At 46.7% G+C, this 12448-nt stretch overlaps 2 protein-coding genes across 3 annotated transcripts in view; one reads left to right on the forward strand and one right to left on the reverse strand.

Moving 5' to 3' along the window:
* The first annotated feature begins 417 nt into the window (after window positions 1–417).
* LOC130374923 (cyclin-K-like) lies at window positions 418–6570 on the forward strand. The gene is made up of 11 exons (XM_056581902.1): window positions 418–541; window positions 1275–1465; window positions 1763–1844; window positions 3008–3139; window positions 3382–3490; window positions 3786–3849; window positions 4141–4310; window positions 4842–5062; window positions 5180–5210; window positions 5705–5785; window positions 5891–6570. Exons 1-11 carry the CDS (start codon window positions 533–535, stop codon window positions 6568–6570), a joined length of 1770 nt encoding a protein of 589 aa, XP_056437877.1. The 5' UTR covers window positions 418–532.
* Window positions 6571–7019: 449 nt separating this feature from the next.
* ccdc85cb (coiled-coil domain containing 85C, b) overlaps window positions 7020–12448 on the reverse strand; it is a 41110-nt gene continuing 35681 nt past the window's right edge. The window contains exons 5-7 of one of the 2 annotated variants that reach the window (XM_056580825.1): window positions 11679–11771; window positions 11266–11364; window positions 7020–10327 (exon numbers count right to left, since the gene is read on the reverse strand). In XM_056580825.1, coding sequence (XP_056436800.1) covers window positions 10238–10327; window positions 11266–11364; window positions 11679–11771 — 282 coding nt within the window. In that variant the 3' untranslated portion in view covers window positions 7020–10237. The remainder of the gene's footprint in view (window positions 10328–11265; window positions 11365–11678; window positions 11772–12448) is intronic. The other variant, XM_056580827.1, reaches the window with a different exon arrangement.

Genomic DNA, 12448 nt, shown 5'->3' on the forward strand with positions numbered 1-12448 from the left:
CAATTATCTTGGCCATGACGGCAAGGGTCGACTCATTCAGTTTCTTTCTAATTGAAGCACATAGCTTGAGTCAGAGAGCATAAAGGGATAGCACTATATTGTCTTTTTTTTAACCTTATTTTGTTGTCGAGGTCTACTACGAATGCCCTTTCGAAACGTATTAATTCTGAATCATGTTCCGCGGCCATTCAAAATGATTTGTCTCCCTCTTGTGTACGCTAAGAGAAGCAACATTTTATACGTTTATATACGAAGTTAAGAGAAATACAAAAAAGTAATGCTTCAAGAGCTAAATTAATGCATTTAAATAATAATGCAGTTTGGAATTTATTATATTGCTATGATATGATAATATTTAAATATAAATCAAAGATACAGCGACGTCAAGTCTGACGTATTCTGTGAACGTTTTCCAAAATGGCGGTGCCCTTCTTAGAATGGGCTCTGCTGTTTATCTCTTGATACCAATTTCATCTTAAAAGTGGACCTACTTCAGACCGATTGGATTCAGTTAGTAAAACACGAAGGATTCATGTTAAAGGTATGTTTCGTTTCCATATGTTTTGACACAATGCCTTGTGAAAATCCCTCTGATAGACGCAATTGACACGTCGGAAAGTTCCTAGCTTTAGCTTTGAAGTGAAGTCTGCTAACGGCGTGAGCTGTCGTCATTACAAATAAAATTCCTTGCACGGGATGTTACATACAGTATCACTTCTTGTACAACCACCACGGCATGTTTACTCTTTCTAATTGTAGTATACTGGCTTATATATAACTTGTAAGTTGCATAAAACTCAATTTTTCCAATACAAAGTATCCCTCATGTAGCCAACTTGTTGTTCTTTAGTCATTCATGAAACTAATGGCTTGTACAAAGTCAAGACTCTTTGCCATTCTTGTTTTGTTTACCTTATCTTCAACGTTGAGTATTTTTTTTAAGTCCAGGTGATCATGCAGCACACAACACACCCTGTTGAACTATGAACTCTTAGTATAGACATTGAACATGCACATGGAAATGGATGTCACATGCACATTTTAATGTAAATGGGCAATCACACGTCAATGCCAGTATAATGTAAAACCGTTATACTATCAGTTAACCGTTTAACAAGCCTTCTCTTTTGACCGACTTCACCTAAGAAGTTTGAAGTACAGGCAGTCCAGATAGTTGACGTTTTAAATACAAAGTACAGTACAACAATACATTTCTCCATCATAGTCCAGTGCAGCAGAGCCTTCATCTGCTTCCCTCCCCTCTGCTCATGAAGGAGTCCAAGGACACTATGGCGTCCATCACGGGCCAAGCGTTTCTGGACCACATCAAACCTTGTTGGTACTGGGACAAGAAGGACCTGGCCCACACGCCCTCCCAGTCGGAGGGTCTTGATTGCGGCATTGAGGCCCGCTACCGGAGGGAAGGCGCCCGCTTTATATTCGACGTGGGAACCCGACTTGGCCTGTATCCTTGTTGTGGATTGAGATTAGGCAAAACATACGATTGAGTCTATATATTTTGCCACAATGTGAGGTCATTCTTTTTTTAACATATCTATAATGTCTGAAATACGCCCATTCGCTCGTAATGAAATATAAATGCATCATTTTAGTTTCAGATTGGTTTCTCCTAGATCATGTTGTTTATAGCAAACCGTTCACAGCAGTTGGTCCGAACTTTCCTTATGATATTTCTGACCAACCTAAACAACCTGAACCCTGTATTTGCGTGTCATGTGAAAATCCTCAACGATATGTTCAGACATTATGATACGCTGGCAACAGGCATCATCTACTTTCATCGCTTCTACATGTTCCACTCCTTCAAACAATTCCCCCGATACGTGAGTTCAACTGACACTTAAAAGCTTGAATTTCCTTGTTAGGTTGTGTGTAACTTCTTTTCAGTTCTGCAGTTCCATATACTTTTAAATAATCTGGGCATTTATTGTGGGTTGAATTTGGTTTGGGCGATCAATCATATCAAAAAAATCAAATAATGAGTTTCACTATAACAAATCGTCCTGTGAGCAGAAATATTGGCGACAGTGATTGCAATGAATTAAGTAACATATCTCTACTATTCTACCAGCTACAAATAACCACACAATCAATGGTAGATTATCACTAATTAACCTCAGATGTTAAATCAAATCTTGTTTTCACAACCAATGCACCCTGAATAATTTAACATAGACTAGTACTTTGATTGGTCGTCTAATCTACATGTCGAGTAGTGGAATTAATAGAAAATATGAGATTATAAACAGGCTCAACTTTATGTATCTGGAGCAACAGAGTCTGAGGACAGGATTAGGAGGGTGGATAAACTCCAGTTCCTTAAAGGATTTGGCTGGTTTGTTGTTGACATCCGCTGTGTTGAGATGTAAATCAGCCTCGGTTTTTGTTCAACCCATCCAACTTCCTCTCACGTGTGCTCCGGACGGTGTTACGAAATTAGGCAGCTGGGGAGCCATTGGCATCCCTTCTACTCCAAATTAGTGTTTAGCAGCTATCATAGCTGTATGGAGAATTCCGCAATTCCCTAATTACACTATGTCTGACTCGGACACTGACGAGTTTAATGACAGAGGTACATTTGGCTGACCCATTCCACCATATTCTGACAAACCCAAATACTCGGCAGAAGAAATTGAAATCAGACCAGAGGAGAAGGGTCGATTTATGGAGGCATAATTTCCTGTTATTGATCTGATACTGTATTGATCGGGTCAATAAGAGAAAGGAAACTCCAGTTTTATCAAGCATTACTTTTATAAACCAACCTGATATTTTCAAAGCGGATATCGGGTCAGCCACATTTGCCTTATTAAGCTTGGCTTACTTCCTCATTTGTCATCCAGCTTGGATAAATTCCAAACCACAACACTAAACTGCACACTCTTGTGTTGGGACATAATTTCCGCGTCATTGTTCTTCGGAGAAATAGCCTCAATTGTATATCAATTGTTTATCCCTTGTCACCGTGACGTCTGCCGCTCTTTAGGTAACGGGTGGCTGCTGCCTTTTCCTGGCCGGGAAGGTGGAGGAGACGCCCAAGAAGTGTAAGGACATCATCAAGACGGCCCGCAGCCTGCTCAACGACGTGCAGTTCGCCCAGTTTGGAGATGACCCCAAGGTGCAGTGTTTTCTGTTAACATGTCTCACTCGACCACAAACAAGACCGTTAGAGCTCAACTCAAGCACATAGGTGTGATCACACATCGCTGTGAGGGGAGCACTGGGCCTGGATTATGAATCATGACTTGATGATGGAGAAAAACTGTTGAGGGGGGGCAACTGCTGATGAGTGTTTTCCTAGGATGGGACTGGCTGGCTGGCTGACTGGCTGGCTGACTGTGTGTGTGTATTTGGTGACAGGAGGAGGTGATGGTGCTGGAGAGGATCCTTCTGCAGACCATCAAGTTTGACCTGCAGGTGGAGCACCCCTACATGTTCCTGCTTCGCTACGTCAAGCAGCTCAAAGGTGAAGGAGAAACATTTTTCCATTATGTGAGAATATAAAAAAGATAGAGTTGATTTGATAGATTTTTTTTATATTGCTGCTGTTTCATTTAATAATAATAATAATAAATGCTTTATTTTTGAACAGGGACAGTGCACATTAATGAACATTGAGTTTTAAAGATCTTTGTAAACATGCCGGATTATAGCAGAGCTGCTAATTTGCATCCGTAGTCCCCAATAAATAAATATAAAAAGTACAAACAGAAGAGACGGCAAATAAATTGATAATTTACAAACATATCGATTTTTTTTTGTCATTGAAGGGGACAAAAGTAAGGTGTGCAAAGTGCTGCAGATGGCATGGACCTTTGTCAACGACAGGTGAGTCCATACCGATCAGTCTAGATCCTATTTTTAACCTCAGAATTTGACATCAAAGATATTAGCTGAATAGCACTTTTATCTTTCCATTTAGCCATCCCCGCTAATTCACCTAAATGTAGTTTTTGAGAGTGATGTAGTTTGACTCGCTCGTTAAGCAGCATTAAGGCCTCTTCCCATACGACTGACATTTCCGTCATGTCTTCAACAAATGCAAAAGGATAAGATTGGGCCCACACTCTGTCTGGGCTAATGGCTTCATAATATGGCTGTTAACGCCTCCCCCTCCAGCCTGTGCACCATGCTGTCGGTCCAGTGGGAGCCCGAGATCATCGCCGTGGCCGTCATGTACCTGGCAGGCCGCCTCTCCAAGTTCGACCTCCAGGGCTGGGTCTCGAAGCAGTCGTCACGCCGCTGGTGGGAGCAGTTCGTCCAGGACGTGCCCGTGGAGCTGCTGGAAGGTATTGGAAGTACTGAAGCACCCGGCTAACAGATAGCTCCCGGCTAACGGCTAGCTCCCGGCTCACGGCTAGCTCCCGGCTCACGGCTAGCTCCCGGCTCACGGCTGGCTCCCGGCTCACAGCTGGCTCCCGGCTAACAGCTAGCTCCCGGCTAACTGCTAGCTCCCGGCTCACAGCTAGCTCCCGGCTCACAGCTAGCTCCCGGCTAACTGCTAGCTCCCGGCTAACCGCTAGCACCCGTCCAACAGCTAGTACCCAGCTCACTGCTAGCTCCCGGCTCATAGCTAGCACCCAGCTACAGCTAGTACCCGGCTAACGGCTAGTACCTGTGTAACAGCTAGTACCTGTGTAACCGCTGGAACCTGGCTAAACCTGGCTTATTTTTTTTTAATGTACGTACCTTTTATGCAATCTCCCAAATCTCTTTCGGGGGCCATTTTTGTTTGGTTTGTATCTTTTATATTTGTTGCGTCCCACATTGTATGAACACGTGTTACCCCCTCACCCCCCCCCCCCCCCCCCATCTACCAGACATCTGCCACCAGATCCTGGACCTGTACTCACAAGGCAACAAGCCCATCCCCCAGCAGATCCAGGAGAAGGAGCGCGCCCACCCCCAGCCCCAGCCCCCCTCCCTGGCTCCCCCAGCCCCGCAGGCACCCCCGCCCGGGGCCAACCCACCACTGCCCCCACAGCCCAAGAAGACCTCACCCCAGGGCGCCAGTCCCGCCCTCCCACTCAAACGGCCCCACGTAAGTCCAGCTACTGCCCCCTCAACTCTTGTTTGAATGACTTCACTAAGAGTTGGACCACTTGGGTTGGTCTTTAATTCTTTTTTTACTCTTTCTTACCTTTATTGTGTTTCTCAGGTGTCCCCAAAAGATGAACCCAAAGCTCCAGGTAAGATCTATTGCTTTAGGGTACTATGTGTAGTAATCCGATATCACTCATTACTGCCCCCTTTGGCCAGTGGGTGAACTGCAGCTTGCTTGAGCTCCCAACCTGGTTCAAATATAATATAAATCCCAAATCTTGTGATCTTAAGAGGCAGGGAAAGTGCAATTACTTTTTTTTAAGTAAAAATTTGATTTGATCATTGATATGTATTTTATTATGAATTTGAATTAAATTGGGTGTTGTTAGGCCCCCCGTTGCTGGTTAGATGTGTGTGTGTGAATGTAAACCGTTTCCAACTATCCCAATAAACCCGACCGGTTGGGCTAAATGTCAAATCTAAGCCTAAACCAAACTTTTAATTTATGTTACTTTATGTATGAGTATAGCTCAGCATAACTTTATTTAAAAGGATGTTTACAACGTCATTCGTCAACCTTTTTGATTCCATCAAGGTCGGTCTCGTGTCAGGTCATCCTAACGTTTTCCCCCCCTCGCAGAACCTGTTGGCCTAAAGATCCCTCGCCTGGAGAGCCCCCAGCCCCCCCAGCCCCCCCTGCCCACCTCCCAGCCCCCCCCAGGTGAGTGCCCCCACAGCCCTCGCCGCCCTCTGCGCGTCGACGCGGCTCTCAGTGTAACCCCGCGGCCCCCTAACGCCTCCGCCCTCGCCTCTCTTTGCTCCGCAGAGCGCCCGGCCCCGGCCCCGCCCACCGAGCCCGAGCCGCTCCCCGAGGAGGCCCCGCCTCCCCCGGCCGTCCCGCCCCCCCTCCCCCACCGCCCGCCGCCCCCGCCCCCCTCCAACTACATCATGTCCACCACCAGCTCCTACATGTCGGGCGAGGGCTTCCAGAGCCTGCAGTCCCTGATGAAGACGGAGGCGCCCGCCTACGCCCCGCCCATGCCCCCCGCCTACGGGCACCCCATGCCCCCCTACCACGCCTACCCGCCGCCCAACGCCCCCCCGCCGGGACCCCCCCCTCCCCCCACCTCCTACCCTCCATCCATGCCGCCGGCCTTCCCCCCGCCCGGCTACAACCACAGCTACCCGCCCCCGCCGCCCCGGATGCCCCTGGGCCACGAGTACCCGCCCCCCCCCGGTCACGACTACCCCCCCCTCCAGGGTCACGACTACGCCCCCCACCAGGGACTGGAGTACGCCCAGCACCAGGGACTGGAGTACGCCCAGCTCCCGGGACACGAGTACGCCCCGCCGGGGCACGAGTACGCCCCGCCCCCGGGCCATGAGTATGCCCCGCCCCCCGGTCACGAGTATGCTCCGCCTCCGCTGGGGATCCCAGGGTACCACCCCCCACCTCTACCGGGACAGCCCGGCGGCATGCCCATGAACCACGGCTGGTTGAGATGAGAGAGCGAGAGAGACAGACAGAGAGAGAGAGAAAAGAGAGAGAGACAGACAGACAGACAGACAGAGAGAGAGAAAAGAGAGAGAGACAGACAGACAGACAGAGAGAGAGAAAAGAGAGAGACAGACAGACAGACAGACAGACAGAGAGAGAGGGAAGAAAGGGGGGAGAGAGAGGAGCATGGGAGAGAGAGAAAGTAGCAGGGGGGAGAGAGGAGCAGGGGAGGGAGAGAGAGGACCAGGGAGAGAGAGAGGACCAGGGGAGAGAGAGGGTACAACAGACGTGACAGAGAAAGAGTCCAACTGCACCAAACCCGTTAGGGACCTTAAAGCATGGCAGCTGAAATGTTCCAGAATTTCACAACGGACCCCCCCCCCCCCCCCCCACTCGGCTGGCATCCCAATGCGCTGTGGGAATTATTTTTGCTTACGATTTATTTTTTATGAGATAAAGCCATAATATGTGACGGACACACTCGGTTTGTAAGACTGTAAACCCATTGCCGTACTATTGGCAGTGCATATTGTTTTGAATGGAAGACGTAGAAATGGCCACTTACAAAGAAGAAATTGTTTCGCGCCCCCGTTTGAGTGTTTCAGCATTATTGTTTCAACCCATCTCAGATTAGGTTTTAAATAAAAGTTTTTTACTAGTTCCCTGCGCATTTCTTTCTTTTGACTTTTTCAGACTCGACTTTTATGTTATCTAACGTGAAATGTATTAGAGTTTTTTTTTTTTTTTTGCTTTCAACATTCCACCTTATATCAGTGATTTTCTTTTTTGTTCTTCATACAGCTAAATGTGTGCTTTCTGCAGAGGAAGATAAGCTATTAGACGTATTCATTTCAATCCATTATTATATACATGTCGGGATGCTTTCCATGGTTTGAGTTGAGCTGCAGGGGACAGTGCTATATGAGTAACCAAACTTGAAGCTGTCATTAAATCATCCATGCCTAAAACTGGATGGCCCAAGCTCTGTTTGTTTTTATCTGAAATCTAGAATTTCTATCCAGATGTGCCTTCGCCGCTGAGAACTTTAGCTAACGAGCCCCTCCCAGTTCATCTCACACATGGAACTTGGAAAATAATAGATGCATTTTCCAAAAGGTTTTCCGATTTTTTTCCCCAACCATTTTGAACATTGGATATACTTTTTTAGATTAAATGTTTGACAGTTGTTGGTTTGTATGAGCTGTTGGATGAAATCATCATCACAAGTGGATGTGACCAGCTAGATGTATCACTGAAACAAAAGAAATGGCATAGAACTTTCAAACCGCTTGTAATGGCTCACACTTGTGTATTTGTCGACCCGCGGTGAATAATAGGCGGACGCCAATCCCAGCTTCCCAAGCCCTTGACCAGGGAGAGAATAGCTAAATAGTTTTATTGTACATTTCCACCAGGGGGCAGTCTTACTCAAGTTGAATCGGTCGCGCTGTCCCCGATTCACAGCAAAGCTTTTAAAATGAATCGATTTTCTCACTTTCACCGCTAAAAGTCGTGTGTATTTATTTTATTTATAGCCGCCAATACCTGATATTGGTGTGTTTCATAAATCATGCCTTTGCTACAGAAATCGACATTTACATGGTATATTCTATAAATTCTGTGTCATGGTTTTGCACATCTGCATGAAAAACGACAGACATTAAATAAAAAAGAATAATTCCAATTCAGAACACCATGCATAAAACAAGTGGCAGGTTACAGGTCAAACAGAATGTAGGTCTACAACTGTATCATGGCTTCAAATGGGTAGAAAAAATTACATAAAAGAAATGAAGATTTTTGCAGACCAATGGTTTGAGATATAAGAACGGAAAGCACCCTTAACTACACTTGGTACAACTAAAAACTGGAAATGGAAGATCCTGAGCTGTAGGACATAGAGGCCAAAACAGAGGTCACTTTTCCAATTGAATCGCAAATCATAGACTTAACATAAACATATTGGCTAACAGTGCTTGTTCGTTCTGACATCAAGGAGAAATTCCTGTTAAAAGTGACATCTAAGGGTAGACTTAATCAATCTTACAGTATGAACCAAAAATGGAATAAAATTAAATCAAAAGCATGCCCTGCTCAAACACATTTGCTGAATCCACAAAACTAGGTGTACGCAAAACATTTTCGGTTTGGATAGTTGGATGTCAATAGTTGACTCTGCATTGTATCTCAGGGTGCTATGAGATTATCAACAAATTAATTGTCAATCACCTTTGTGTGACGGCCTAGGATGATAATGTAGCAAATGTCTTCAGCAGATACTAATTGTGTCAGAAGTAGGGTCCGATAATTGGGGGGGGAAAACAAGATTATCAAGCATACTACAATTTCAGAAGAGCAAGTCTTAACTCCATTAGCTCGCGTTTGGAGGCACACACACACACACACACACACACACACACACACACACACACACACACACACACACACAGATGGGCAAGGGAAAAGACCCCCAAACCTGAGAGCGTGATTGTCGAGTGTATACTGATTGAGGTGATTTAATCTTTACACATTTTCAGCCAAGGGACAAAATAACAAAAGGAACTGTGAAAAGGTTCATTCAAATCAAAAACCCTGTTCATAATCCAGTCGTCTGGTTTGGCAAACGACAGGTCTATATAATATTTGATCACATGGCCACACAAGGATACATACAAAAAGAACAAAAACAATATAAACTAAAAATCAACTAGATATTATCAATATCAACCAAGTAGTGCTATAGATTTGTACATATTATACACACGTTAACAGTGCTCCATATAGGCTACTGTCGTTTGAATAGACCTGCGTAACGAGCAGAAGGTGCAAGATCACACTGGGGACTCACTTGTTTAACAACTTGAGAGGCTAATGCTAATAGCACTCATGGCGCAATAAGGAGTGAAGGAGCTAATTTCAAAGGGAGCTAGGTTAGCTGGTATGGGGTCTATATATTGCCTTAACACGAATGTCTCGCTTCTAAAGTGTTCCGACCATTCAACCCATTCTCACGGAAATACGTGACACTGTCACATCTTTTAATCTATACATTCATGATCTGGGACACGTAATTAAAAAAAAATCGTGCTATTTTTTTGGTGCTTTTGGCACGAAAAAATTGAAAAATACGTGTCCCAGATCACGAATGACAGTGTCACGTATTTCCATGAGACTGGGTTGGACCATTAGCGTCCTAAATTCTTGTTGGCTTGACACCACGTCAGCATTACCAGACAGCTCGAACTGGTACATGTGTGAATGTCAAGGATTATAAAGTGAAAATAAAAAAACGGGTCACGGATAATGTTTTATGTGACCCACGTTTTTGTGTGTTTATGAGAGGGACAAAATAACGTACAATAAAACCAAAGCCGAAAGTGAATCAAAGAAAGTGGCAAAGAAGTGAAACTAGCTGCCCCTTGTCAACACTTTTATGAGGCCTAATAAAAAAAAAATTTTATGCATAATAGGGTTGTACCACTGGAGAGGGTGGAGACTACAAGTCCAACTCTGAAGTTTGAGGGGATCCTATCTCGATCCAGTCTTGTGTATTGACGAAAAAGTGGCAGGTACTGGGTACGGTAGGCAGTAAGGAGCACGGCATGATGGGAAGTGTAGGCAGGTAATACGAAGTGGATTCAGTTTGAACACGGGACGCTCTTTGTGGTTGCCGTGCTACAGAGGCCCTTTGAACTGATTCCCAGAGAGCTGCTGTCGGACAGACGGCTTTGATCCGGCGGCATCGCCCAGCTTCCTCCACACCACCTGCATGCCGAGAGAGAAAGAGCGCGAGAGAGAGACAGAGAAAGAGATAGAGCGAGTGTGATAGATCGACAGAGAGAGAGAGAGAGACCGGGAGAGAGAGAGTGCGAGAGAGAGCGAGTGAGACAGAGACAGAGCGAGTGCGAGAGAGCGACAGAGAGAGAGAGACAAAGAGAGAGACAGTGACAGAGACAGAGCGAGAGAGAGAGAGAGAGAGAGTAAAAGAGATATCCAACAGGAGTGGGGACAGGTGAGGAAAGGTAGAAGAAGAAAACAACAACAAGGAGAAGATAGAAAAGTCAGGCAGAGTGAAACCCCAAATCGCGAAAGACCCAGAGTAGAAAACAACAACTTTCATCTCCGGGTTGAGCTAATGGAGTCGCAGCAGCAGACACGCGCGCACACACAGAGATTAGAGCAGAGCTCTGCTATCGAAGTCACCCTGTGGTAGGGGGAGCCCCGCAGAGTGGGCCCGGGGGCACTACAAAGGTGCTATTGTTGTGTGTCCCCCAGATTCCTGGCCTGTCAAATGCCTCGGCCTGGCCCAGATAGCGCATGCTATCCCTCTCATGGGCTCGCGTGCTATTCATCTCGGGCTCCTTTCTCGCTCTCTCTCGCTTTTTTATCTCCCTCCACCCCTCTCGTGCCCTCCCTCCCCAGATCCATCTCCCTCCTGCACTCTCCCCCCCCCCCCCCCCTCTCGTTCAGTCCCTCTCTAATCAGCAGAGCTGTTATAACCTCGGCCAGGCCTTTCAACAACATGGAGGAGACGGCGGTTTAATTCGGTTTCGCGCCGGTTTAATCGCCCTGACAGCTCAGGGACGAGTCCCTCTTCTTAAAGGGTTCCTAGTAGTGGACACCTTTATGGGGGGGCTCCCATGATGGTTGGGTGATGGTTGTGGTGGGGTGGGTGGCATGGGGGACCTTTGCCCTCCACTTACGTTGCACATCTCCCGAACGATGGCCTTCTCCTTCTCGCTCAGGTCCTCCTCATAGTCCTCAGGAAGGGGCTTGTCCATGTTCTCATGCACCTGCAGCACCTGGAGAACCAATCAGATCAGTTAGCCGTCAACCAACCAGTCAGATCAGTCCATCGGCCAACCAATCAGAACGGTCAATCAACCAACCAATCAGATCAGTCCATCAACCAACCAATCAGATTAGTCCATCAATCAACCAATCAGATCAGTCCATCAACCAATCCAATTAGTCCTTCAACCAACCAATCAGATCAGTCCATCAACCAACCCGATAAGTCCTTCAATCAATCAATCAGATCAGTCTATCAACCAACCAATCAGATTGTTGGTTGATGGACCGGCCCGGTGCTCCAGGATTTGGGTCCAGGTCGTACCTTCATTGCATGGACCACGGCCTCAGGCTTCTGGCCGCAGGACAGGTAGCCGGTGGGGGGGGAAGACTCACTGGTGGGGAGACGCCCGTTGCCCTGGGGAAGGGAGAAAGAGATGATTGGTTAGTTTATTAGTCACCAGGTTTGTATCAGTGGTTGTTGTTGTTTTGAATTACTGTCTTAATTACTATTGAAGCCGTGTGAATGGCAGCTTGCAGAAATATATTTTTTCTTCTGTAATCGATCAATTGATGATCATGCTGTTGTCGTCTGTGTGCACTGAATAAGTAATATCCACTCCTGCAGTTTCTTTCGTCTTTTGTTTGCTGGCATTTTTTGTGCTTTTATTTTTCTCAGTGTTCCCATCGGATTCCCCTCAGGCAGGTCCGCTACCTGCACTTCGCCCAGTGTGCTGTGACCTGTGCAGGGTGGGGGTGGGGGGGGGGGGGGGGGGGGGGCACTGAACACCCACCACCACCTCCCCAGGCCCCATCCGACCCGGTTAGTGCCAGACAGAGACTCCCTGTTGGAGGGGACATAGAGAGAGCTGGTGGCACAATGGATTCTTTCACTGTGACCTGGTGTTCCCTCCACCAACACCCCCACCGCCACCACCACTACCGCCACCACCACCACCACCACCACCACCACCCCTCCGGTAAGCCGGTATTCAATTCTCTACTGACTGGTGGCAATGCATCTGTTGTGGTCTACTTAACAAACACAAACAAGCCAATATCCGGAGATGATGGCCGCAAACTAAATGAGTGTTT

This window comes from Gadus chalcogrammus, chromosome 21 (assembly GCF_026213295.1).
Source record: "Gadus chalcogrammus isolate NIFS_2021 chromosome 21, NIFS_Gcha_1.0, whole genome shotgun sequence".
Classification (NCBI taxonomy): Eukaryota; Metazoa; Chordata; class Actinopteri; order Gadiformes; family Gadidae; genus Gadus; species Gadus chalcogrammus.